The sequence below is a fragment of the Balaenoptera borealis genome (genome assembly GCF_965194805.1).
Source record: "Balaenoptera borealis genome assembly, chromosome: 17".
Classification (NCBI taxonomy): Eukaryota; Metazoa; Chordata; class Mammalia; order Artiodactyla; family Balaenopteridae; genus Balaenoptera; species Balaenoptera borealis.
In genome coordinates, this window is record NC_138876.1 from 18,871,125 (window position 1) to 18,897,873 (window position 26,749).

Genomic DNA, 26,749 nt, shown 5'->3' on the forward strand with positions numbered 1-26,749 from the left:
AATCATCAGTGCCTTTTTTCTTCCTTCCTCCCATCCTTCCTTCCCTCCCTCTCTTTTTCTTTGGCTAGGCTATTCCAGGCTGGGCTGAACTCTGTCAAGTGCTCTTAATTACTGAGAAGATGGGGTTAATTCCTGTCTGGATCTGGCACCTAACTTCCTTTGCAGAAGATCCCAAATGCTCTCTTCATGGCTACCAGGTAGAATGTCTCAGCTACTGTCTTCCACTGGAGAATGGGATCACCAAAACTACCCTCAAGCAGCTGGGAGGATTAAAAATATAATACATGGAAAACTGCTTTGTGTGTTGCAAAATTTATATAAATATATTTTTCAAAAACAAAAGAAAAAGAAAGAGGGCTTGATGAAGTGTTGAAATTGTTAAAGTGCTCTGACTAAATCTTTAAAAGAGGAAATTATACGCCTGGACACAGCAGCGGTAGCCTGATTATCCAGGGTCAGCTGCTGCAGCTGTGAGCAATTTACCCACGTGACTCTGCTGTCTGTTACCCTCCATTTAAGGATAAGATAGCTGGAGAGCAGCTCAGCAGTTGAGGGAGATATTTACGTGAGTAAAGAAATGTGTTCATCGCCTTTGCAAAGGTCACACAAAAATCTCAAGGTACTCGGTCATTGTTTGCGATAAAGGAATCTTGTAATATTTTATGAGCTAACAATGATTATAGTTGCAATATCTGACAGGCTGTGTGAGCTGATGCAATAAAAGTTGAGAATTTTTTTCCTAGTCTAGTGGAGGTTATAATTAGCATCCAATCTTCTTTACTGATTAAGAGCCGGATTGCCTTGATGTGAATCTTGAATCCACCATTTACTAGCTCTTGTCTTCAGCAAATTACTTAACCTCATTTTAAGAATGAGAATTATTATGATACCTAACTCATAGAGTTATTTAAAGGAGTAAATGAATAGAGTGATTAGAACAGTGTCTGGCATATAGTAGGGACTCTGTACATTTTAACTGTTATTTAGAATTGATCAGGTCAAGTACAATAGCTGGCATGTGAGGGCCATAAGAGGTAGACTCTGCTAAAAGCTTTTGCCCACCTCTATCGTTTAATTCTCACAGCAGCTCTGTGCAGGAAAGAGTTACCACAGCAGCCTTGAAACAGAAAAGCCTGCTTGTGGGGCTGGCCCGTGGCTAGCTTCTGGGAACTTGGCTTTTGAAAGGTTCTCTGAGTTACCATCTGATAAGGCAACTTTGCTTACCTGGGACACTGAATTCTGCTGTACCAGCCTGCCCAGATTGTTTGCACAAACACTGCAATTAATGGAGAATACGTGCTTTCCTTCTGAGAGTCTGGAAGGCAGGGAATGTGGCTGCCTGGGCAGGCAGAGTATACCTCTGTGAGCAGCCCCCAATAAAAATCTTGCCCTCTGAGTTTCAAGTGGGTTTCCCTGGGCAGAGATATTGTACACGTGTTACTGCATGTCCCTGCTGGAAGAAGGAACCAGTTCTGCCTGGCCCTGGAAGGGAGAACAGAGGAATTCTGCACCTGGATTTCTCCAGACAACACCCAATGTGTCATTTTCCTTTGCTGATCCTTCTCCATGTCTTTTTAAGATTAAAAAATCTTAGCCACGAGTCCAATCATATGTTGAGTCTTTCTAGTACATGTGGGTAGTCCTAGGATTTCAAAAAGCAAAACCAAAAACCCAACGAACCCACCAAACATAACTCTCAAAGGTATATAATATGACTTTAATTTAATAAATTTTAAAACCTGAGGAATGGAAGAGTTGAGATGTCGACAAGGTCACACAGTAGGTGAAGGAGCTGGGATGTAAATCCTGCCTGTCTCCCTCCAAAGACCATGTTCATTCCACAGTGCCGGGCAGACACACCCGATTACATACATCCTGAACCAACAGAAACTCCTTGCTAAGGCACAGTGCCTAGTAGCTACCGGTTAGCTATGCAACCTTGGAAAAGTATCTTAAAGGCTTTGAATTCAAGAATTCTTCGCTGTAACACTGTAATAATGATAATAATATCATTATATATATATATATATATACACACACACATATACATTTGCATGCAAGTTAATTACTCAGCTAACAAGTTCTGTCTTGATTACAGAGCACCATTAACCATTCATAAATGAAGCTGGTTAGGATTTCATAAGTGGGCTTGATTTTTATGCCTACTGGTTTCAAGCTAGGGAACCACTTTTATCCAGCAACCTTTTGCTCAAAGCCTAGAGGCTGACTTTCTTTAATGTTTAACTTATGAAATTAATTATTAGCTGGACAATTCAGAGCTCTGCTTAAGATACTAGCTGGTATTTATCATTAACTCTAACGTACACATATGTGGTGGCCATGTTTTCATAACTCAAAGTTAGAATCTGTGATCTAGCAATGAGTTGCTGTGCTGGGAAACTGGAACTCCCTTGGAAACTCTGACTCTGTATATAGAGAATATTCAATCCTCCTAAAACCAGGGAAAACAAACTTCCGTGGATAAGATTTGCTAACAATAATTCCTTATTTTATCCTTTACATCACAACGTTATGGCATTTATAGCATTATAAAATTGGCATTTATAGCATGATAAAATTACACTGTAGGGGCTTCCCTGGTGGCGCAGTGGTTAAGAATCTGCCTGCCAACGCAGGGGAAAACGGGTTCAAACCCTGGTCCAGGAAGATCCCACATGCCGCGGAGCAACTACGCCTGTGCGTCACAACTACTGAGCCTGCGCTCTAGAGCCCGTGAGCCACAACTACTGAGCCCACGTGCCACAACCACTGAAGCCCGTGCGCCTACAGCCTGTGCTCCGCAACAAGAGAAGCCACTGCAATGAGAAGCCCGCGCACCGCAACAAAGAGTAGCCCCTGCTCGCCGCAACTAGAGAAAACCCGTGCAGCAACGAAGACCCAATGCAGCCAAAAAAATAATAATAATTACACTGTAATTGAGGTATAATTACTCACTCTTTGGAAATCATTTGGAAACAATTTGTGGCATCCTCTATCTTCTCTCTGAAGTCGAGATGTACATTATCAGTCAGTAAACGGTAGTATAAAATGCTGGTTTTCTCTAGAGCTTGGAATCACCAAGTGTTCTGTCTGGAGCAAAGATGACAGCATTAACTCTAAATCAAACACACCATTTTTCATGGTGGAAAGCCCCAGTCACTCCAACCAATTTTGAGTTCACACTTATTAGCGATAATATCCATTTGGACATTACCACCTGAGTGGCCTCATACAAATTACTTAACCTATTGGTGCCTTGGTTTCCTTATCTGTAAAATGGAGATAATAAAAATACCTGCCCTGTAATGAATGGTTACTATTTTGTACACTTAAAAAAAATTTGTTAAGAGAGTTGATCTCATGTTAGGTGTTCTTACCACAATAAGATAAATTTAACAACAACAAAAATTAGAATATCTGACTCAAAGAGTTTAAGAGGTTTCAATAAGTTAATGTGTAAAATCTCTAGAACAGTGCCTGGCACATGGTATAAAATAAATAACCAATAAATAAAATATATCCTACAACTTCAATTGCTCTCTAATTGCTTCTATATCTGTTTTATAATCTCTACAAGACTATAAGCTGTTTAAGGCCAGGAACCATACTGGCATTTTACAATTCTATCCACCTTCCAAACTTCAATCAATAGCCCAGCAGGAAACATACTAGACCGTCAATAAACAGCTGTGAGTGCCATTGTGGCAACATCAGTTAGGAGAAAACACCCCAGAATATACTGAGTGGCTTGAGTGCCTTGCAAACCAATGCTTCTAGATCAGGGGCTTTCAAAATATTTGACCACAATGCAGAGTACTAATTTTTATGTTACAAATCAGTGCACACACGACTATGGCCATATGTTTATATAGTGTATATCTAACTGAAATAAATGTTTTGCAAAACAATCCTTGACCTTATTACATAAACTATGCTCTGAAATTTTCTATTCTAGTTAAATCCAATCCACTGCATCTCAAACTTTTAAAGTGCATTCGAATCACTCGGGGTTATGCTAAAATGTAGATGAGATTCAGTAGGATCAGAGATTCTGCATTTCTATCATGTTCCCAGGTGACACTGTGGGTCCATGGACCACACTTTGAGTACTAAGAGTCTAGTCTAGTCTAGGAAAAAAAATTTTTTTCTTAGTAGTTCTTTTTTTTTTTAAATTTTATTGAAGTATGGTTGATTTACAATGTTGTATTAATTTCTGCTGTACAGCAAAGTGACAGTTATTTATACATTCTTTTTCATATTCTTTTCCATTATGGTTTATCACAGGATATTGAATATACTTCCCTGTGCTAAAAAAAATGTTTTTAATGCTGGGGGAATGACTCCCTAAACTTATTTCACTAAACCCCACTAAAGGGCTGCAATCTGCAGTTTGTAAAACACTGCTCCCAATAATTTCAAAAGTTTCTTTCAAATAATTCCATGATTATCTCCCTAACACTGGGATAGAAATTCTAGGCCTGTGTAGAAGTGGAGGTAGGAGAGTCTACAGTAAGAATGATTCAAGTATTACCTTTCATATTGACTCCTAGGTGGAAATGCTTATCTGGTTCCCAGCCCTTTCCTCACTGTTCTAAGCCTACACCTTGCAGCTATATTAGTAAACTGATTGAGCGCTTATTAAGAGCAAGGCACTGAGCCAAGTGCTTTATATCTACCTCCTGTACTCCTACAACCAACCTATGCAGGTATGCCCATTTTACAGATGAGAGAAGGTAAGTAGCTAATCACCGGTGGAGCTGGGATTCCAGAGCCTATGTTCTTGCAATAGCCAGCCTCGTAAGAACTGAGCTGGCTCCAGTGATCCTTGCCTCCTGGTTATCACACTCATAGTCCTCTCTCATACTCAGTAGGACTGACCTGGTAACCAATAGAGTATTAAGAAACAACAGTGTGTGACTCCCAGGGCTCAGTTAAAAGACACTGTAGCTTCTGTCTTGCATTCTCTTGGATCACTCCCTCTGCAAGAAGCCAGGTTGCCATGTCATGAGAATTCTCAGGCAGCCTTATGAAGAAGTCCATACAGCAATGGACAGAAGTTTCCTGCCAACAGCCAGCACCAGCACTTGTATGGAAGGCACAGAAGTGAGCCACTGTGGAAGCAAATCCTCCAGGCTATCAAGCCTTCAGATGACTGTAACCCCAGTCAATGTCTTGACCAAGCCAAACCACCCACTAAGCTTCTCCCAAATTCCTGAGCCACAAAAACTATGTGAGATCATAAACATTTATTATTATTTTATACCATTAAGTTTTAGAGTAATGTCTTATGTAGCAATAGATAACTAATAGAGTTCCTGAACAGTACACTATATTGCATTATGAGTCCGCTCTAAAAAAAAAAAAACTGAAAATCTGATGAAGGCCTTTTGGATACTTCTTCAGTGTGGCAGCTTGAACCATGGTTCAGCAAATTTTCATTCTCCCAACGCAACCAACCTTGCGAGAGCCATCTACTTCCCATCCAGACTTGACCAGATGACCTGCTATAGCCAGCTGGACATGAAGCTGTCATGTTAAATCACATCCAAGCAGAAGTTTTTGGAGACACTGCAAGAATCTGCCTGCCTTCTCTAGCTTCTGCCCTCACCTGTCAAAACAATATAGTCCAGTGAGTGGATGCTCCTTTACTCTGAGTCCCAGAATGAGAAGGCACGAAACACATAGCTGAATGTGACCCCCAGCTTGCCGACAAGCCGAGCTGAGCCCAAGCAGAGGCACAGTTGACTTACAGAGCCATTACTGAGAAGTAAAAGCCTGTAGTTGCAGCACAAGATTTTAGGGTTTAGCAAAAGCTGACCCGTACACTCACCGTGCTGTATGATGCTGTGCTCCATAAGCCGGTGGCAAAGCTGTTCCGCCTCTTTCCTTGTGGTGGCCTCACCCTCTTGAGCCAGCCAATCCAGGAATTCAGACGCCATGAAGGTGCGCTCATACTTGACCCCTTCCTCTTCCCTGGGCTGCAGGAGTGTGTTTTCAGGGCTCATCAGCCTGGGAGGAAGAAAGTGAAAAAAATAAATAAATAAATAAACCTACCCTTACCAGTGGGGAGAGGGAAGAGAGGAGGGGAAAGGTAGATTTGGGGGTTAAGAGGTACAAACTACCATGTACAAAATAAACAAGCTACAAGGATATATTGTCCAGCACAGGGAATATAGACAATATTTTATAATAACTTTAAACAGTATAATCTATAAAAATTTGGAATCACTATGGTGTATACTTAAAACTAATATTGTAAGTCAACTATACTTCAATTTTAAAAAAAAGAAAGAAAGAGAAAGAAAAAGAAACCTACACAAAAGGAAAATTACTCATTTGACATTCCCCATCCCAGGCTTCTGTGAAGTATCGCCGCAAGGTTGTCAGACAGACAGATGTGGCTGTCAGGCGCCCCAAACGCAATTGTCAAGAGGAGGATCTGCTTCAGAAGTGAGTAAGATGCATTTTTTCCTGGCGATCAGAAAAAAACTGAAAAAGCAATCCAAAACTCTAGCTTTAGCAAACTGTATTCAGTTTAGCCATCTTGAAAGGGAGCTCCTGACCAAACCCCACCCTACTTTTCAAAAAAACTCTCGTATTTCTTTCCTAAAGGCATTTTTCCTTTTCCCAAGTCATTGGGCTAATAAGAAGACTACTTGCTATGGACTGAATGTTTGTGTCTTCCCAAAATTCACATAGTTGTTAGGGGAACCACTGATTGAAACCACCCACCCTGGCCAGGCTAGATAGTAGCCACTTGCTGGAGTTATCTTAAACAGGAGGTCCTGGTAAGGAATGCAGAACTAACAAGCTACCACCAAGCGGAAGAATTCGGGAAAGGTCTCAAGGAGAGAGGAGATGCCAGCCCATATGTCCTCCCAACCTCCCAGAACCCTCCTCGCTGGAATCCATCTTGGCTGAGTGATGCAAGCGCCACCAGGAAGGACCCTGAGTCAGAATGACTGGCCAGAGACAACCCAGAAACTAACCCCATTCCCATAAAACCCGAGACTGCGAGCCACGTGGCCCAGCAGTTCTCCTGGGTTCCCTTACCCTGCGGCTCTCCACCCGGGCACCCCTTCCCCATAACGTCTCTTGCTTTGTCAGCACGTATGTCTCCTCAGACAATTCATTTCCGAGTGTTAGACAAGAGCCCACTCTCGGGGCCTGGAAGTGGTCCCTTCCTGCAACACAAGAACTAGGGGTGGGAAAGATCTTGGGATATGTGAGGGTATGAAAGGAAATACGTGTGCCCTGACATAATGGGGGGGTTGGTAGGGAACAGGTCAGCAGATCCTTATGGCCCCCACTGAGGATTCTATTCTAAGTGCAATGGAAAATAACTGAGAAGTCTCAAGCAGAAGTATGAGAGGATCTGATTTAAGAGTTCAGTATGTTGGCAACAATTACATAGTATGCTCTAAATGTATTTCCACGTAAAATACATCTGATATGAGAGGGTCCACCTATTAGGCTCTCTAGGGCCCTAGAAGGGGTCCCCCTTTCTGCAACATATTGAAACACTAAAAAGACCAATGTGATAGAATTTGGAGACGGGGCTTTTGGGAGGTGATTATTTCATGAGGGTGGAGCCCTACTGGGGAGGAAGAAGTTTTCCTCTACCCTTTTAGGTTCTTCTGGCTGGTCTAAGAAGTAGATTGACATAAGACTGATTAACAGGAGAAAATCATACAAAAGTTTAATAACATGTACAGGGGAGAGACCCAGGGAAACTGAGTAACTCACCAAAATGGCCAAAACCCTCACTTTATTTATTTAACATCTTTATTGGAGTATAATTGCTTTACAATGGTGTGTTAGTTTGTGCTGTATAACAAAGTGAATCAGCTATACGCATACATATATCACCATATCTCCTCCCTCTTGCGTCTCCCTCCCACCCTCCCTATCCCACCCCTCTAGGTGGTCACAAAGCACCCAGCTGATCTCCCTGTGCTATGCAGCTGCTTCCCACTAGCTATCTATTTTATGTTTGGTAGTGTATATATGTCCATGCCACTCTCTCACTTCCTCCCAGCTTACCCTTCCCTCTCCCCATGTCCTCAAGTCCATTCTCTACATCTGCGTCTTTATTCCTGTCCTGCTCCTAGGTTCTTCAGAACCATTTTTTTGTTTGTTTTTTTTTTAGATTCCATATATATGTGTTAGCATACGGTATTTGTTTTTCTCTTTCTGACTTACTTCACTCTGTATGACAGACTCTAAGTCCATCCACCTCACTACAAATAACTCAATTTCATTTCTTTTTATGGCCGAGTAATATTCCATTGTATATATGTGCCACACCTTCTTTATCCATTCATCTGTCAATGGACACTTAGGTTGCTTCCATGTCCTGGCTATTGTAAATAGAGCTGCAATGAACATTGTGGTACATGACTCTTTTTGAATTATGGTTTTCTCAGGGTATATGCCCAGTAGTGGGATTGCTGGGTCATATGGTAGTTCTATTTTTAGTTTTTTAAGGAACCTCCATACTGTTCTCCATAGTGGCTGTATCAATTTACATTCCCACCAACAGTGCAAGAGGGTTCCCTTTTCTCCACACCCTCTCCAGCATTTATTGTTTCTAGATTTTTTGATGATGGCCATTCTGACCGGTGTAAGGTGATACCTCATTGTAGTTCTGATTTGCATTTCTCTAATGATTAGCGATGTTGAGCATCCTTTCATGTGCTTGATGGCCATCTGTATATCTTCTTTAGAGCAATGTCTATTTAGGTCTTCTGCCCATTTTTGGACTGGGTTGTTTGTTTTTTTGATATTGAGCTGCATGGGCTGCTTGTAAATTTCAGAGATTAATCCTTTGTCAGTTGCTTCGTTTGCAAATATTTTCTCCCATTCTGAGGGTTGTCTTTTCCTCTTAAGGTTTCCTTTGCTGTGCAAAAGCTTTGAAGTTTCATTAGGTCCCATTTGTTTATTTTTGTTTTTATTTCCCTTTCTCTAGGAGGTGGGTCAAAAAGGATCTTGCTGTGATTTATGTCAGAGAGTCAAAACCCTCACTTTAAATACTACCTTCAGCTAAAGACAAAAGAGGATGTTGGGGTAGTGGTCCAGGACTTCAAAGGGGAGGAAGGCAATTCACATGGAGATGTAAAGGCAACTGTTTGGTAAATAAATGTTTGTTGTGTCATGCAGAGACAATGGGACACAGAGGGGAATTTTAACAAACAGACTTGGCCAGGTTTCTCCTTGCCTACACACCTAGCTCATACTATAGTTATCTATGTTGATAGCTCCCTTCCTGGAACAGGTCCTCTATCTAAATTTTTTTAGGCAGTTAGGTCACAGGTCAAAGGTTCTTCCAGAGTCTTTTGGGCCTTGATTGTTTTCAGCTTGAAGTAATCCACACACCAAAGAGACATTTTGGGGTGGCAAACTTTGTTCCCCTACAGACCCATAATGAGATTACTGTCCTTAAAAGAAGGGACAGAAGAGAACTTGCTTCCTCTTTCTCTCTTGTGACGATAATACAATGAGAAGACCTCTGCAAACTAAGGTGCCTTACCATACACCAGGTCTGCTGGCGCCTTGATCTTGGACTTCCCAGCCTCCAGACTGTGAGAAATGAGGGTCTATTGTACAAGGCATCCAGTCTATAGTATTTTTGTTAAAGCAGCCTGAACTAAGACAACGACATAAGTCACTCCTTTACAACCCCCTGGCCCCACGTATCCTGTCTCACACCTACCTTCCCATGCACTCTTCACTCCTCTAGCTTCTGCCTTTACTACTAGGGGCACAAGCATTCTCCCTTGTGTCCATATACGATGGACATCTTGTAGGTCCCCCATGTGGTTGACATTAATAGCATCAGATGCCATTGAGCACTCCCCTCAGTTAGAAGGACGTAACACACTGCACTGGTTTCCCTCTGTTCCTACCTTTTCTCAGTGACCATTGTGGGTTATCGCCTCCTCATCTCCATGGACTTTAAAGGCTGGAATCCCTTGAGGTTCAGTTCCCCAAATATCTCTCTTCTCTCGTCTCTTAGGCAAGTTCTTATATCCCCATGGCTTCAATTACCATCCATGCCTCAAGGATAATCAGATTTATATCCTTAGACCAGGGCTCTATTCCCAACCCCAGACCTTTGTATCCACATGGACATCCCAAAGACATCCAAAATCAACAAGCCCAAAACTGAACTCAGGTTCTTCCCTCCAAACCTGAGGTCCTGTGCCTGTGAGTGTTTCCACCATGCAGCCTGAAAACAAGGCTTCCTCCATGATGCCTTCATCTTCCTCAACCCAGTCTATCAGTCTGAACTGTGGTTTTTACCTCCCAGATAGCTCTCATATATGTCTAAATCTTCCCATCTTTGGCACGGCCACTGCCTTGGCCCAAAATACCAACACCTTTAACCTAGACAATAACATTGGTTTCTTAATTGGACTACACTATGCACCCACTCTTGTTCTCAACCCAACCTCAAGCACCCAAGCCCAGACACAGCAATTAAAATGATCTTGTAAAAATTTGAACCTGAAAATGTCCTGCCCCTGTTGAAGATACACTTTAATGGCTTCTCATTGCTTTTAGGCTAAAGACCAAAACACTTTATATGGCCTATAATGCCTGCATGACCCTGACCCCATCCCCTTTGGAACATTCTCACCTCTGGCCACTGTGTGCTCCAGAGATGCTGGGCTTCTTTCAGTTCAAACATATCATGCCCATCTACCACAGGGCCTTTGAATATGTCATTCCCAAACCTGGAACATTCCTCCTCACTATTCCTCTACTCCTCAAGCCTACTTAACTCCTTATCCTTTGCATTTCAATCACTATCAGATGTCCATTGCTCCCTATACAGTTTACGTAATTATCAGATTAAAGACTACCTTCCCTACTCAATTATAAGCTCCAACAGGATAGACAGAGTCCATGTTTGTCCACGAAACCTTGTACAATGAAAACAGAACCTCATAAAATGTCACAATCATTGTATCATCTTCCTTTAGAACTGTTCCTGATGAGTTCTTGTCTTCTATATGAAAGTTCATTTCTCTCTTTTAAAAACCTTCAGGTCTTCTCAAACTAACAATAGTATGCAACACAAATTGTACCATTTCATTCTAGAGCAGGAAGAAACCTTAGAGATTATTATGATACAACCCCCTCTTCATCCATATGAGAAAAATGTAATTCTCATCCAAATGAGAAAAAGTGAATGACAGCATTCAGTGTTGCGGGGAGGAAACTTGCCCAGGGTCATACAAATGAGAGCACTTTACACGTTTATAAATCATATCATTTGTGGGTAATTGAACCTGCGTACCTCAATGTCCACTCATATGATGTTCATTTTCAGTGCTTTCAGACTTAGAGCCCAATCCTACTGTGGAAAGAATATTCAACTAGGAATTTGAAGATTTAAGTTTTATTCAGAATGGGTCACTTGGTAGCTGTGAGATGAAAAGCAAGCCACTTTTCTTTTTTTAACCTTTTTCTCAAGAGTATAATGATAGCTTCGCCCTTCTGTTGTGAGAATGATAGGGTGAGTGTGAATGAAACAACTTAACAATACAAAAGACAATGTATATACAAAGCGTTAAACTTAACTAATCATGGTGCATTCCTCAGGGCGTGTTGAATTTGTGCCAGTAGCTACAAGGGGACTCCTATGAGTCACCTCCACTCTTCCCAGAATCTTCAGAGTTCTACTATTTGGAAGCCATGGAAGGAGCACAGCCTTGGGAAGCAGGACACCTGGGACTCAAACCCAACTCTGCCACAAACTAATGACATGATTTTTCACTGCTTCAAGCGTCCCCAAACTCACATTAAATGAGGAAGATAATACATGTTCTACTGCCTTCACTGGATTGCTATCATTAAAAACTTTTGTTAAAAAATTCTAAGAATGTAAGTGTATGCTTTTGTATTTAAGAGTATTTACACTAAACTGATAAGAACAGATACCATACTTGATCTTAGCCAAAAGTTCAAGAAGTAACTAAAAGTATTTATAAAAGCTTTTAGCATATAACTGAACTTATTAAAAACCTTATTCAGCTTGTAACAGAACTCACTTTAAAATCTTATTGGCAGGGGAGTGATAAATTAGGAATTTGGGATTAACATATACACCCTACTATATATAAAATAGGTAAACAACAAGGACCTATTGTATAGCACAGGGAACTATACTCAATATCTTGTAATAACCTATAACGGAGAAGAATCTGAAAAAGAATATGTGTGTGTGTATATATATATATATATACACACACACATATATGTATATATATATATATACACACATATATGTGTGTATATATATACACACACAGACACACATATATACATGTATGACTGAATCATTTTGCTGTACACTTGAAACCAAAATAGCACTGTAAGTTAACTATACTTCAATTAAAAAAATTAAATCTGCAAAAAAAAATATTATTTAGACCTCTTCCTAAGTGAACCCTCTTCTGTACTTTAATCCATCCTTAGATATAGCTACTAGGCTGCTTTCAGAGGCTTAGTAGCAGCTGAGTTGGTATGAGCCATAAGAATTATATTTAATATAATAATGACCAGGCCCTCCTTAGAAGATGGAAGGGACAACTGCCACATATACATCAACACAAGGGACAGAATCCTGACATTCCATAGGAGATTATGTGCCATGATGGCCACATCAGCTCCCCTCATCCTTCTTTCCAATTGACTTCACTGCTTCTCCCATCAAGAGGTTGAGTCTATTTCCCCTTCCCTTGAACCTGGGCTGCCTTTGTGAATTGCACTGCCCAACCAAATGCAACAGAGGCAACATGATTTGACTCCCACGGCAAGGCTTTAGGAGGCCTTGCAACTTCCACCGTTGCCCCCTTGGAATGCCATACTGAGACCGCGGTGTAAGGAAGCAAGTGTAGCCTGTTGGAGGTGAAGAGGCCACAGGCCCAGGCGATAGCCAGCACCAACTCTCAGACATGAGAATGAGGCCATCTTGGACATTCCAGCTCAGCTGACCCTCCAGCAACCATATGAATGAGCCCAGGTGAAACCAGTACAGGAATCACCTTGCAAGCCACAGAATCAGGAGAAATAATATATCATTGTTGTTTTAAACTAGTCAGTTTTAAGGTGATTTGTTTTGTAGGAATAGATAACTAGAATATATTCATATCAATGAGAAATGGCAAAAAAGATGTGAAACCCACAAAGAGGAACATGTCACATCAGTTGAAAAGTACTGAAAGAACAGTGAATGAATACCGAAAGGTCCTGGAAATAAACTGTATAAAATAAAGCCACATGGAGCTAGACCTGGGAGCCTGCATCAGTGATAGGAATCTAGAAAACAAAATGCCTAAATAAGGAATACTACCATTTCCTCATTTCTTTTCACCCTCAAATAAGGTATTTTATTTATTTATTATTATTATTATTTTTGGTAGCTCCGAGCAGCATGTGAGATCTTAGTTCCCCGACCAAGGATGGAACCCATGCCCCCTGCATTGGAAGTGCAGAGTCTTAACCACTGGACCGCCAGGGAAGCCCCCAAATAAGCTATTTTAGAGTGAAGACGAGCTTCCTCAGTTTTCCAGTTTTAGATGTTATTTCTCTAAGAAATCTCCCATCCCACAAATCTAGACCACGTGCCACTTCTAAGGGCTCCCAGAGTCCCTGAAAGGCCTTCTCAGAGCCCTGGGAAAATGGCCTGCTCACTTAACTATAAGCTTCTTGAGACCAGGATCCCTGTCTATGTGGTTGATAGCTGTTTCCTAGTACGGTAGGTCCTAGAACAGTATTTGCTGAATGATAAATGAAACTCGTTTCTCTGCATTCCCCTGCTACACATCATTATCCAAGAGTATATCAAAAATGACCCCCTTAGAATTCCCTGGTGATCCAGTGATTAGGACTCCATGTTTCTACTGCAGGAGGCATGAGTTTGATACCTGGTCAGGGAACTAAGATCCTACATGCTGCAGAGTGGCCAAAAAAAAAAAAAAAAAGGCCCCCTTAGAATGACCCTGTGTGGAGACGAGGTGAATCAAGAGTTTCTGCCCTACTGAGACTCCATTTAAGATACAGACACAAACGCCTGGCCTTCACTTCTGTTGTCAAACCACTCTGTCGCTTCCAGCTTAGCAATTTTCCTTTCAGGGTGTGGGCAGGACAAGTGGATAGGGGTTAATTTGTGTCACTTCTTGAAACCAGAAAAATGACCTGCCAGCCCTCTAGAGCTCCTGCTAAGTAGCTCCTGGCCTCTGGACAAATGGCTGGTTAGCTGCTGTTGCCAATGTGAGCTTTAGACAAGAGACCAGTTGGCAGGCCTGCCTGGATCAGCTCAGCTAGCTATTTAAAACATGCTCCACAGCCCTTAGCTCTTCCTTATTTCATTTTCCCTTAAAATCAAGCATAATACTATTCCTATCCAGATTCTTCTCCTTAGGACAAAGGCTTGCCTGGGATTGATTTTAGTATCAATATGTAGTCACAGTGTTAAGACAATAATTTGACTCACTACTTGGTCCAATGATCTCTTGCTATGTAACAAGTTGCCCCAAGACTTGGTGGCTTAAAACAACCACCATTTATGGGAATGTATTTAAATTGGTGCAGCCAGTATGGAAAACAGTACGGAGGTCCCTCAAAAAACTAAAAAGAGAGTTGCCATAAGATCTAGCAATCCCACTCCTGGGCATATATTCAAACAAAAGTATAATTGAAAAAGATACATGCACCCCTATGTTCTTTAATTTTTTTTTTTTTTTTTTTGGCCACACTGCACAGCATGCGGGATCCTAGTTCCCCAACCACGGATCGAACCTCGCGCCCTGCAGTGGAAGCACAGAGTCCTAACCACTAAACCGCCAGGGAAGTCCCACCCCTATGTTCTTAGCAGCACTATTTACAATAGCCAAGACAAGGAAACAATCTAAATGTCCACTGACAGATGAATGGATAAAGAAGATGTGGTACATATATATGCAATGGAATACTACTCAGCCATAAAAAAGAATGAAATAACATTTGCAGCAACATGGATGGACCTAGAGATCATTATACTAAGTGAAGTAAGTCAGAAGGAGAAAGACAAATACCTTATGATATCACTTTTATGTGGAATCTAAAATATGACATAAATGAACTTATTTACAAAACAGAAAAGACTTCACAGACATAGAGAACAGACTTGTGGTTGCCAAGGGCAGGGGAGGCTGTGTGGAAGGGATGGATTGGGAGTTTGGGATGAGCAGATGAAAACTATTATATGTTTGTATAACTGAATCACTTTGCTTTACATCAGAAACTAATACAACACTGTAAATCAACTATACTTTAATAAAACAGATTTAAAAAAAAAAGCCCAACCACCATTTAATCATATCTTAGTATTCTGTGGGTTGCCTGGGGCTCAACTGGGCAGATCCTCCATCAGCTTTGCTTGGGATCACTCATGCCATTGCAGGCAGACAGTGGGCCAGGGCTCGATGTCTGGCCCTGCGGTGCTCCTAAGTCAGTATAGCCTTTCCTCCCATGAGACAGCCTGGACATTGAGATACAGAGCTCAAGAGGAAAGAAGCAGATGCTGCCAGAATTTTTTTTACACTTTTATTAGCATATATTAAGATATTAATAATAATAATAATACAATATTATTAATATATATCCACTTACCAGACAACTAACCCATTTAACATGTAAAATGCAATGGTTTTCGGTATATACATCGAGTTGTACAACCATCACTACCATCCATGTTAAAATACTTTATCACCCCAAAGGAAATGCTGTACCATTAATAATCATCCCCCACTTCCCCATTCCCCCTGCCCTAGGCAAACACTAATCTACCTCCTACATCTATGAATCTGCCTCTTACAGACAGTTCATATAAATAGAGTCATACAGTATGTGGTCCTGTGTGACTGGTTTCTTTCATTTAGTATAATGTTTTCAACATTCATCATGTTGCAGCATGTATCGGTACTTCATTCCTTTTCATTGTCAAATAATATTCCACTGTATGAATATTCCACATTGGGTGTATCCAATCATCAGCTGATGGGCATTTGCATTGTTTCCTTTGGGTTATTATGAATAATGTTACTTTGAAAATTTATATACAAATTTTTTATGTGGACATATGTTTTCTTTACTCTTGGATATACACCAAGAAGTAGAATTGCTGGGTCATATGGTAACTCTTTTTAACCTTTTGCGAAAATGCCAGACTGTTTTCTAAAGTGGCTGTGCCACTTTACGTTCCTACCAGTACAGTACGAGAGTTCTAATTTCCCCACAACCTTGCCAGCATTTGTCATCTGTTCTTTGTTATTAGGATCCTCCTGGTGGGTGTGAAGAGGTATGTGAGTGTGTTTTCGATTTGCATTTCCCTGATGATTAATGATACTGAGCATGTTTTTATGTGTTTATTGTCCATTTATATATCTTCTTTGGAGAAATGTCTATTCTGATCCTTTGCACACTGTAAAACTAGATTACTTGTCTTTTTCATATTGAACTTTTAAGTGTTCTTTATATATTCTTTGATGCAAGTCCTTAATCAGACATATGATTTGCAGATATTTTTTCCCATTCTATGGGCTGTTTTCTCACTTTCTTGACGGTACTGTTTCTAGCCCCAAAGTTTTAAATTTTTATGTAGCCCAATTTATCCGTTTTTCTCTTTTGCTGCTTGTGCTTTTGGTGTCACATGTCAGAAACATTGCCTGACACAAGCCCATGAAAATTTACTCTTATGTTGTCTTCTAAGAGTTTCATAGTTTTAGTTCTCACATTTAGCTCTATAATCCACTTTGAGTTAAATTTTCTAGAAGGCATGAGGCAAGGGTCAAACTCTGTTTGCTTGTATGCAGCTATCCAGTTATCCCAGCATCATTTGTTGAAAAGACTATTCATCCTCCATTGAATTATCTTTTTGACTCTTATGAAAAAACAATCAACCATGCCAGGCCTTCTTAAACTGCTTAGGCTCAGAAGTCACAGAATGTCAATTGCCCTGAATTATACTTGTTTAAAAGCATGAAATTAAAGACAAATGTAGCTTCAATTCCTAACTCTGCACACCTGTTAGCTACATGACTCTCCTTCCCCGAGTGTAAACTGCAGATAACGACAGTGCCTACTTGGGGAGCTGCTGTGCAGTTTAAGTGTGATAATGCACGAAATGTTTCAATCGTGGTGTTGAATACACCTTAAACACTGAATACATTTTAGCTGTAATGATGATGATAATGATTATGATGATAAAAATTTTCTAGATGGAGCCATAAGATCAAACCCCTTTCTTTATGGCAAAACGAATTAAGATTCTGTGTGTATTTCTATAGACAAGAATAACAATTCCATTTTAATTAGTAATGAGAAATGGGGACGAAGCTCTGAAAGTCTTATTTTTATAGAACAAATTCATCTTCAGTCAAAATGGTCCTGTGTGGGCCTATAATCATGACATAAAGCCACACACCTTACAAGGTGTTAGGCATTAACAATATTCGTCTCCTGGAAGTACTCACCAGATTTTGATTGTGCATGTGACTGAGTTCAACCTTTCCTGGATATATATCTGAGTCATATTTCCCAGACTCACTCTAACCCAGGGGAAAGGCAGCATCACAATAGAAGGAACTGCTACATTTAGGAGCCAGTACAGGAATAGAAATAAGCTGATAGCAATCTCCTTGTGCATTGAAAAAAAATTCAAAGGAACTGTGAAGGCCCTATATAATGTGGGAACGTATGTGAATGGTATACAAGGGCACAAACTAGGGAGGGATCCAAAATGACCCATGGGCTATTAGGCCGGAAAGATGCTTTAGAATTTAAAGAGCTTTAAAAAAAAAAAGTGTTAGTGTAATGATAAATTATTTTGAAAAGCAAAACATAAAATTATATACATGGTAACCATTAAAAATTAAAAATTCATTCATCCAAATATTAAAAGAGTTACTTACCCTTGGGGGCAGTTTCTGAATGATTTTTGTTTTCACCTTAATAGAATTCTCTATTACTCAAATTATTCCCCAGAGAGAGTATACTACGTTTATAACCGGGAAAAACGTTATCAATAAAGAAGTTACATTAAGGTTAAGTTTATGTTTAACCAGACGACTTGTCCCTGACAAAATGCTTATATTAATGCCCAATATAATAAAGTTGCTCCCAATGTATAAATTATATATTTAGATGTATGCTTCCAAAATACAGTTTGAATGTGTAACATTGACTTGTGTGATTAGGAAGAAAGTATGAATTATGGCGAAATGCTTATATGAGCATTGATATTTTTGAATACTATGCTATTATCTATAGAATAGATGTGACAGGCATAAATTGATACAATTTTCATAATAATTTGGTTAGGAACTAGTAAACAGAGAGCTGTTTGGTTAATGTTTGTCAGTAAAACTATTATATATTAAAAAAAGGTGAGGGAAAGGTAAGAAAAACAGCATTTTACACTCTTTACCAACAAATACCTTTCACCTTCCTTCACTTGCCTTCATAGTATACACTGAACAGAACATACTCTGTCTCACCTTTTTTCCTTACTCATGTTCTTCCCTTACATCCTCCCTCCTCCCCTTCCCTGGAGAAATCCAAACTATTCTTCAAAAAAAAAAGGCACTCCTTGTACAGTGGTGCAGGTTGTTCACTGCACAAGGGAACCTCGCTTCAGCGACAAATTAAGTCTAAAATCCAGTGCCCACTCCTCAGGAGCAGTCCCTGTGGAGGAGAGGTACTGTAGGAGCCTGAAGGAAAGGGCAAAAGGGTGTCTGTTCCTCATATGCACAAAGGTGCTAAGTGAGATACTGGGGTTCTGCTTTGAAGGGCTAAAGTACTAACCTCTCTTTGAAAATATCCCAACTAAAAAGCAATTCATACAGATCTCTCCTTTTTTTTGAACTTTAAGCCAGTACCACAGTTTTGTATATATTCTCTCAATTTTTAACACACTATTTTTACCCCTTCAGCTAAACTAGAAGCTTCTGAAGGATAGACACCATGCCTTCAATGCTGGTGAAAACCCAGACCCGGAGGCAGTATAAATTAGGTGCTTAACAAATATTTGTTAATCAACTGACTGGAAACTAAGAATACCACAAACAACAGTAATGGAGAGTGTTATTTGTCTTTGATGTTAAAATCCCTTCCTCTTTGCTTGCTATTTTAGATTTGCTGGAAAAAAAGCAAGAACTTTTTTAGTGCTGGTTTTATGCTCTGAAGAGACTGATATGCTGGAACCTAAGTTGTAATTTTCACATTGCCCACAGTTTTTAGTGTTGTGCTAAACATTTTCAGCTTTTTAGTGTGGTTGTATTAAACATTTCAGCTGTTGTTATTGAACTTGAATCAGCTTTAGATAGAAGTTGAGTGTGGATTCCAAGGCCATGGCTGTCGTAAAAGGCTACATTCAGCTATGGTTTCATAACCATAAAATTACACAAGAAGGAGAGAAACCAAGCACTTCTACACTGAATTCAAAACAATTCAAACCTCTGTGAACCCTTGCAAACAACTGTCAAGGGAAGCTGGGTTCTCAAACATATTATAAAGGCTCCTTTTAAGGGAATGGTTATTATTTATTTTGGATGCTTCCATAATTATTAGAAAATAGAAGGATTTGCTGCCAAAAACAAAGAAAAAAAAAGGAGGTAAAGAAAGAAGGTTAGGAGGGGTAAGATGAAGTAATTAAGAAAAATTAAAGATAATACCAATAAGGGAAAACAAAATGAACATATTTTAAAGAGGTAAGAAAAAATGATAAAAAACTGAACACAATGACAAGTAGGGACTACTTTTCTGCAGGTTAACAGGCTAGGTGACAGAAGGACCACTTTATCCTGCATATTTGTGGAAGTTACATGAAAAAGAATGGGAAACAGTCTTTCCTCTTTTTTTTCAACCAAGGTCTTACATTGTACAATCATAAGACTCCCTCTCTTAAAACAGATTTAAAAACCACTGCTTTGATTCATCTATGGCCAACTGATTTTAACAAGGGTGCCAAGGCCATCTAATGGGGGAAATAACAGTCTTTTCAACAAATGGTTCTGGGATAATTAGAGAACGACATGTAAAAGAATGAAGTTGGACCCTTACCTCAAACCCTATACAAAAAATAACTCAAAATATATTAAAGACCTAAATGTAAGAGCTAAAGCCATAAAACTTTGACAAGAAAACATAAAGATAAATCTTCGTGACCTTGAATTTGGCAAAGGATTCCTAGATATGACACCAAAAGCACAGGAAGAAAAAGGAAAAATAGATAAATCAAACTACATTAAAATGTAAAACTTTCATGCTTCAAAGACACCAGCAAGAAAGTGAAAAGACAACTCAATGAATGGGAGAAAATGCAAATCATATGTCTGATAATGGATTTGCATCTGGAATATATAAGGAACACTTAAATAAGAAGACAACCCAATTTAGAAGTGGACAAATGATCTCAATAGATCAAAGAAGATATACAAACGGCCAATAAGCACATGGAAAGATGCTAAGCATTATCAGTCATGAAGGAACTGCAAATCAAAACCACACTGAGATACCACTTCACACCTACTAGTTGGCTAAAATCAAAAAGTCAGATAGTAGCAAGTGTGGGCAAGGATGTGGAGAAACTGGAAGCTTGTTGGTGGGAATGTAACATGGTACAGTCGATTCAGAAAATAGTCTCTCAGTTCCTCAAACCATTAAACACCAAGTTACAACGTGATCCAGCCATTCTACTCCTAGGTATATGTCCAGGAGAAATGACAACCTATGTCCCAGAAAAACTTGTACACAAATGTCCTGGCAGCATTATACATTGTTGTCAAAAAGTATAAACAACCCAAATATCTATCAACTGATGGAGCTGAAAATGTCATATATCCATACAATGAAGCAATATTTGGCTATAAAAAGGAATGAAGTACTGAAACACACTACAACATGGACAAACCTTGAAAACATTATACTAAACGAAAGAGGCCAATCACACAAGACCATAAATTATATCATTCCATTCATATGAAATGTTCAAAACAGAGAAATCTATGGAGACAGAAAGTTAATTAGTGATTGCTTAAGGATGAATGGAGAAATAGAGAGTGATAGCTAAGAGGTACAGGGTTTCTCCTGGAGGTGACAAAAATTTTCTAAAATTGTGGTGATGGTTGCACATGTCTGTGAATATACTAAAAAGCATTAAATTGTACACTTTAAATGGGTCAATTGTATGGTATTGACCCAATTATATCTCAATAAAGCTATTAAAAAATCACTACTTTGGACACTTCATTTATTCATTCGTTAATTCAATAAATATTTACTGAGCATCTTCTCTATCCTAGGAGATGCAGAAATGAAAAGACATGGACTTTGTCCTTAACTTGCTTACCATCCAGTGGGAAGCAAACATTAAAAACCTATGGGTGGGACTTCCCTGGTGGTCCAGCGGTTAAGACTCCGTGCTACCAATGCAGGGGGCCCAGGTTAGATCCCTGGTCAGGGAACTAGAGCCCACATGCATGCCGCAACTAAGAGCTCGCATGCTGCAACAAAGATCCTGCATGCCACAACCAAGACCCGGAGCAGCCAAATAAATAAATAAATAAAATATTAAAAAAACAAAAACACCTATGGGCAAGGTAGATAAATGCTACGATAGAGTTATAAGTATATATAGAATGAAAGGAAAGTAAGGAAGAAAATACCCAAGTCTACCATAGAATGAAAGGAAAGTAAGGAAGAAAATACCCAAGTCTACCAGTATATATAGAATGAAAGGAAAGTAAGGAAGAAAATACCCAAGTCTACCATAGAATGAAAGGAAAGTAAGGAAGAAAATACCCAAGTCTACCAGTATATATAGAATGAAAGGAAAGTAAGGACGAAAATACCCAAGTCTACCATAGAATGAAAGGAAAGTAAGGAAGAGAATACACAAGTCTACCAGAGTCTCTTAAGGTCAACTCCTGTTTGACGAAACAGGAGTTGACCAACAGGAGTTGACCTTAAGAGACAGTAAGAGGGGGACTTCCCTGGTGGCGCAGTGGTTAAGAATTTGCCTGCCAATGCAGGGGACACGGGTTCGAGCCCTGGTCTGGGAAGATCCCACATGCCGTGGAGTAAATAAGCCCGTGTGCCACAACTACTGAGCCTGCGCTCTAGAGCCTGCAAGCCACAACTACTGAGCCCGTGAGCCACAACTACTGAGCATGTGTGCCACAACTACTGAAGCCCGTGCGCCTAGAGCCTGTGCTCCGCAACAAGAGAAGCCACTGCAATGAGAAGCCCGCACACTGCAACGAGGAGTAGCCCCCGCTCGATGCGACTAGAGAATGCCCGTGTGCAGCAACGAAGACCCAACGCAGCCAAAAATAAATTAAAAAAAATAAAATTTTAAAAAATTTAAAGAAAAAGAGACAGTGAGAGGATACAGGATCAAGGAGAAGCAAGTACAGATGCACAGAATGAGGAGAGATCAGGACAAGCAGTTCAGTGTTAAGTAGCAGCACGAGGGGCGGGGGGTGGTGGGAGTAGGTGGCAAAGCAGGAGGAGATAAGCGTGGGCAATGGGAGGCCATTAGGCCAGAAAGGTTCTGATCCTATAGGTGATAGAGCGGATGAATTCTGAGCTCAGGATTGTCAATGAAGATAACAAAGATGACAGCATAGTGATCTTTCGTGTGATGGTCACCTTTTCACTTTCCATTATGACAATTGTGCTTTCAGCTCAACAAATGTATCAGCACTTACTGGACACCCCACCCTGCACTGGTCACTAGGATACAAAGAATAAGTCAAAGTTCCTATTCTGGAAGACCAGGAGGAAGCAAAGTTACCAAACTTCTTGAAAGCTTGAAACTGCTCTCGTACACTCTGATTTCACCCATCTGCTAGAAACTGGCAGGGAGTCATCGGTGGCAAAGGACCAATCACTGACCTCAGTCTAGCAGTAATGGGATAAAGAAACACGCAGCAAGCTGGAGCCACTGGTGTTCACGGAGATGCTAACAGCCTCTCAGCCACCTCTTAGCATGCACTAGAGGGAAGGGCATGGTCTGAAGAGTGAAATGTGATGGCAAGGAGAGACTGCACAGTCTTTTTGAATCTATCTGTCCTAGCGCAGGTAGGAAATATTGATATAATGAATACAAAACAATATCCCCGTGCCACGCAGAAGCAATCTGGGACTGATCTGGATGATTTTCTTCTCCTCTGCTCTTTCCCATCAGTACAAACAGTTGCAGGGTGACAGTGGCAAGGGGAGGGAGTCCTAGGTTTCAATCTCTGAACTGTGATTTCCAAGCTGGGGTTGGGCTCTATGATCCTCTGAGTTTCTTCTCTTATGTAATGAAGGTAATAATGCTTACCTCAGTGGGGTTGTGAAAATTAGAGGTAATCTGTGTAAAGCATCTAGCGTATTGTCTGGCACAAAGCAGCAGTGAACAAATGATACACACACACACACACACACACACACACATCCCCCGAGAGTTGACCCTTATCAACTCTTATCAATCCTTGTCAGGTTGGACAATAGTCCCAACCAGCCAGTAGAACCAATTACAAGCACCTGGGGAGAGGAGGTGACAGGTGAAACATAGAAAAACCAAAGTTTAATTACTTAAAAGGAAATTTTATACTCTATAGAGAATGCTAACACTGAGGCAAAAGTTGATTTTATTTAGGAGATTGAATCATGGTAGAATACAGAGGACAATTTTATAAAAAATATCATTTGGGTGGTTGTTCCATAAGTATGTTCAGTTTGTGAACACTGATAGAGCTGCACACTTATGATATGTGTGCTGTATATAATGATATACTATACTTCAATACATTTAACTTTATAGTTAAAGTTTGACTACATATTTAATAAAGTTTAAAATGTTATCTGGATTTTCTTTCTTTCTGGTCTGAAAGACTCTTTTGTTAGGGGCTCTAAAATTAATAAATGCTTTCTGTAGATTTGGTAGAACAAGGCCATTGTTTACACTCTCCAGCTCTGTGTGAAGAGACTGTGATTAAGCAAGGATGTTTTCATTTAGCAAACAAAGCAAGAAAAACAACATAGCAACTACAGCAAGTCCTCTGCATACGAACCTTCAAGCTGCAAACTTTCAAAGACGTGAACGTGTGTGCCATCAACATCAGGCGTGAGTGACATTGCAGCTTGCCCTCCGTCTCCTATTGCTGACAATCCTTCAGCTCTACCATCTCCCACCTCCTCTCCCTCCTCCAGTCAGTAACTCTTCTTGCCTGTTCACTCGATGCCAGCCCCTGTATGCCAGCTGTTGTACCGTACTACAGTACTTTTCAAGGTACTGTACTATAAGATTAAAAATGTTTTCTTTATTTTGTGTGTGTGTTTGTTTTTTAAGTATTATTAGTGTGAAAAGTATTATAAACCTATTACAGTACAGTACTATATAACCGATTGTGTTAGTTGGGTACCTAGGCTAACTTTGTTGGACTTACGAACGTGTTCTTGGGACAGAACTCGTTTGTATATGTAGGGGACTTACTGTATACCTCTTGGAATCATCTCTGCATTAAAAGACAAAGCCGCCTACCCAAGGAGCCTCCACACAAAGCTTCTAATAACGGAGGAATAACCTCCAACTTTAAAAACCCCAACGAGTCAAGCCTTCCCCTGGTATCGCTCCTAGAAGGTCTACTTTTATTTTGCTCCGATAAGTGCCTCTCCTCCCAGGAGGTCCTTCCGTCTCTCCTACTCCCTGTGTGTTCTTCTTCCCCTTTGTTGCAGAATGTTTTGCATCACCTCACCCTGCCCCACCCACCTTAGATCCATTCACTCTAGAATCTCAACACTTAAAAACACACAAGAGCCATTTCCTCTAGAAAAGACTCTGAGTTCTTCATCTCTTCCAGATGGAATAAACTGACACTTGATGTGAACTAGAGTTGTTGGATTCAAAGCATACTGGAGAGAGACATTATGCCATTTCTACAGGTGCACTCAACTGGAGGCTTAAAGCATGTTACTTAGCCCACCTCAAATTTGCTTTCCTTCCCTGTAAATTGATGGGGAAAATCTCTCCCTCTTAGAAGTACAGGAAGAATTAGATAAAATAATATGTGGAAAACATTTAGAATGATGCCTAATGCACAGAAGTCCTCAGTAAATGATGGCTATGACTATTATTCTTACGCTTTGAATGTTTGTGATCAGAACGTACAATGAGTAAATATGAATAGAGTGATCTTAGAATAGCAAATATCTACTCCTGGTTTTAGTCCAATTTGAACATCCCAAGGTTAGGAAAGAAAGGGGCTGCCCACTGACTTCTTTCCTAAGTAAGGATGACCATGCGTTCATTTATCTATTCATCTCTTCAACAAACATTTATTTGGTATATGCTATGTACTGGACATTGAGGCTCTAAAGTTGTGTGCGGCCTCAAGGTCCATGACCTCAAGAGCTTCTAGTCAAGCTAGAGAGACTGAAACATCAAGCACAATCACCTTGGAGAAATGTGGTTGCCAGGCTAGAACTCAGGTTGATAAGGGTCAGAAAGGGAGCCAAAGAAATTCATTATAATCCAACCATACTCCATATTCATACAAAAGTGAGAGTACTCTGTGCTAATTCCAACCATCACATCATGCATGGTACACACTCAGAAAAAAACAGAAAGAGCAAGTGACTTTTCCATTGATAGAGTGTGGGCAATTCCTCATGCCTGTCCATTCACGGAGATAGGAGACAACTCATTTCAGATCCCAGGTGGGTCTCACAGGCTCTGTCAATCAGGGTCCCTAGCAGGAAACTACAAAAATGTACAAATGGGCTAATGAGAGGTAGTCTAGCATAAAAGAACTACTAAAGCTATGGGCAGGGTTAAGGGAAACTAAAAGAGATGGCAAAGGTCCAGACTAGCAGTCTGTGATCATTAACAACTCCAGGCCTCAGGGTTATGGAGAGAGGGCAGTTTCCAGAGCCTAAAGGGGATAGATGTTAAGAAGAGGGCTGCCTGATGGGACCTGTGGCCTTCAATAGCAGGGAGCAAGCAGAGAAATAAGTACTCTGACCTTCTCTCCTCCCTTCTACCTACTTCCTGCGAGTGCCTCCCACTGACCCAGCCAATGGCAATGGAGCCTGTTGACTCAGGCCATGTAAGTCAGCCTCCTGGGGCACACGGCAGGTTGGAAAAGGGTAGAGAATGATCTGGAGGACAAACAGAAATGTCCTGCATACAGGCTGGGCATCTGACCATGCAGAATCTAATTCTTGCATATAAAGGCACGTGGTTTTTTTTTTTTTTTATGCAACCTGGGTCACACAAGGATACTTTGGACGATGTGCATTTTCCCTCACCTATTAGAAACACAACACGTCCTGTACAAGGTGAGACTCCGCTGAACTTTCTCTCATTTAGTCTTCATGACAAGTTTGTGAGCTATGTCTGTTCTTCCAATTTTACGGATGAAGACAAGACTCAGATAGGTTGCATGTCTCGATAAGTGGCAGGAGAAGAACTCTGACACACGCTTCTCCACCCGCAGAAATCTTAAATGGTTTTTCCATTCTACCAAGTTGAAAAGTAACTACAGAGATTGATTGGCAAAAATCGATGTTACAGAGACTTGGTTCATCGCCCTGCAATTGCACAAGATTAGGAAAACTTGGCAGAAATGACCGGCAATGAATCCCTGTCGAGGAATCACGTCTACTGTTGAAGCAACAACATGTGTCTACCTCTAAATCAAGTCATTTCTGAATA

The 26,749-nt window shown here is 40.4% G+C and overlaps 1 protein-coding gene across 9 annotated transcripts in view; it reads right to left on the bottom strand.

The window, feature by feature from the left end:
- The window catches only part of DEPTOR (DEP domain containing MTOR interacting protein), a 196,361-nt gene that overhangs the window by 119,593 nt on the left and 50,019 nt on the right, over nucleotides 1-26,749 (bottom strand). For all 9 annotated transcript variants that reach the window (XR_014236526.1, XR_014236527.1, XR_014236528.1 and 6 more), the window contains exon 4: nucleotides 5,831-6,009. Coding sequence is in view for 4 of the 9 variants with exons in the window: in XM_082364388.1 (XP_082220514.1) it covers nucleotides 5,831-6,009 (179 nt within the window). In the remaining 5 variants the exon portion in view is untranslated. The remainder of the gene's footprint in view (nucleotides 1-5,830; nucleotides 6,010-26,749) is intronic.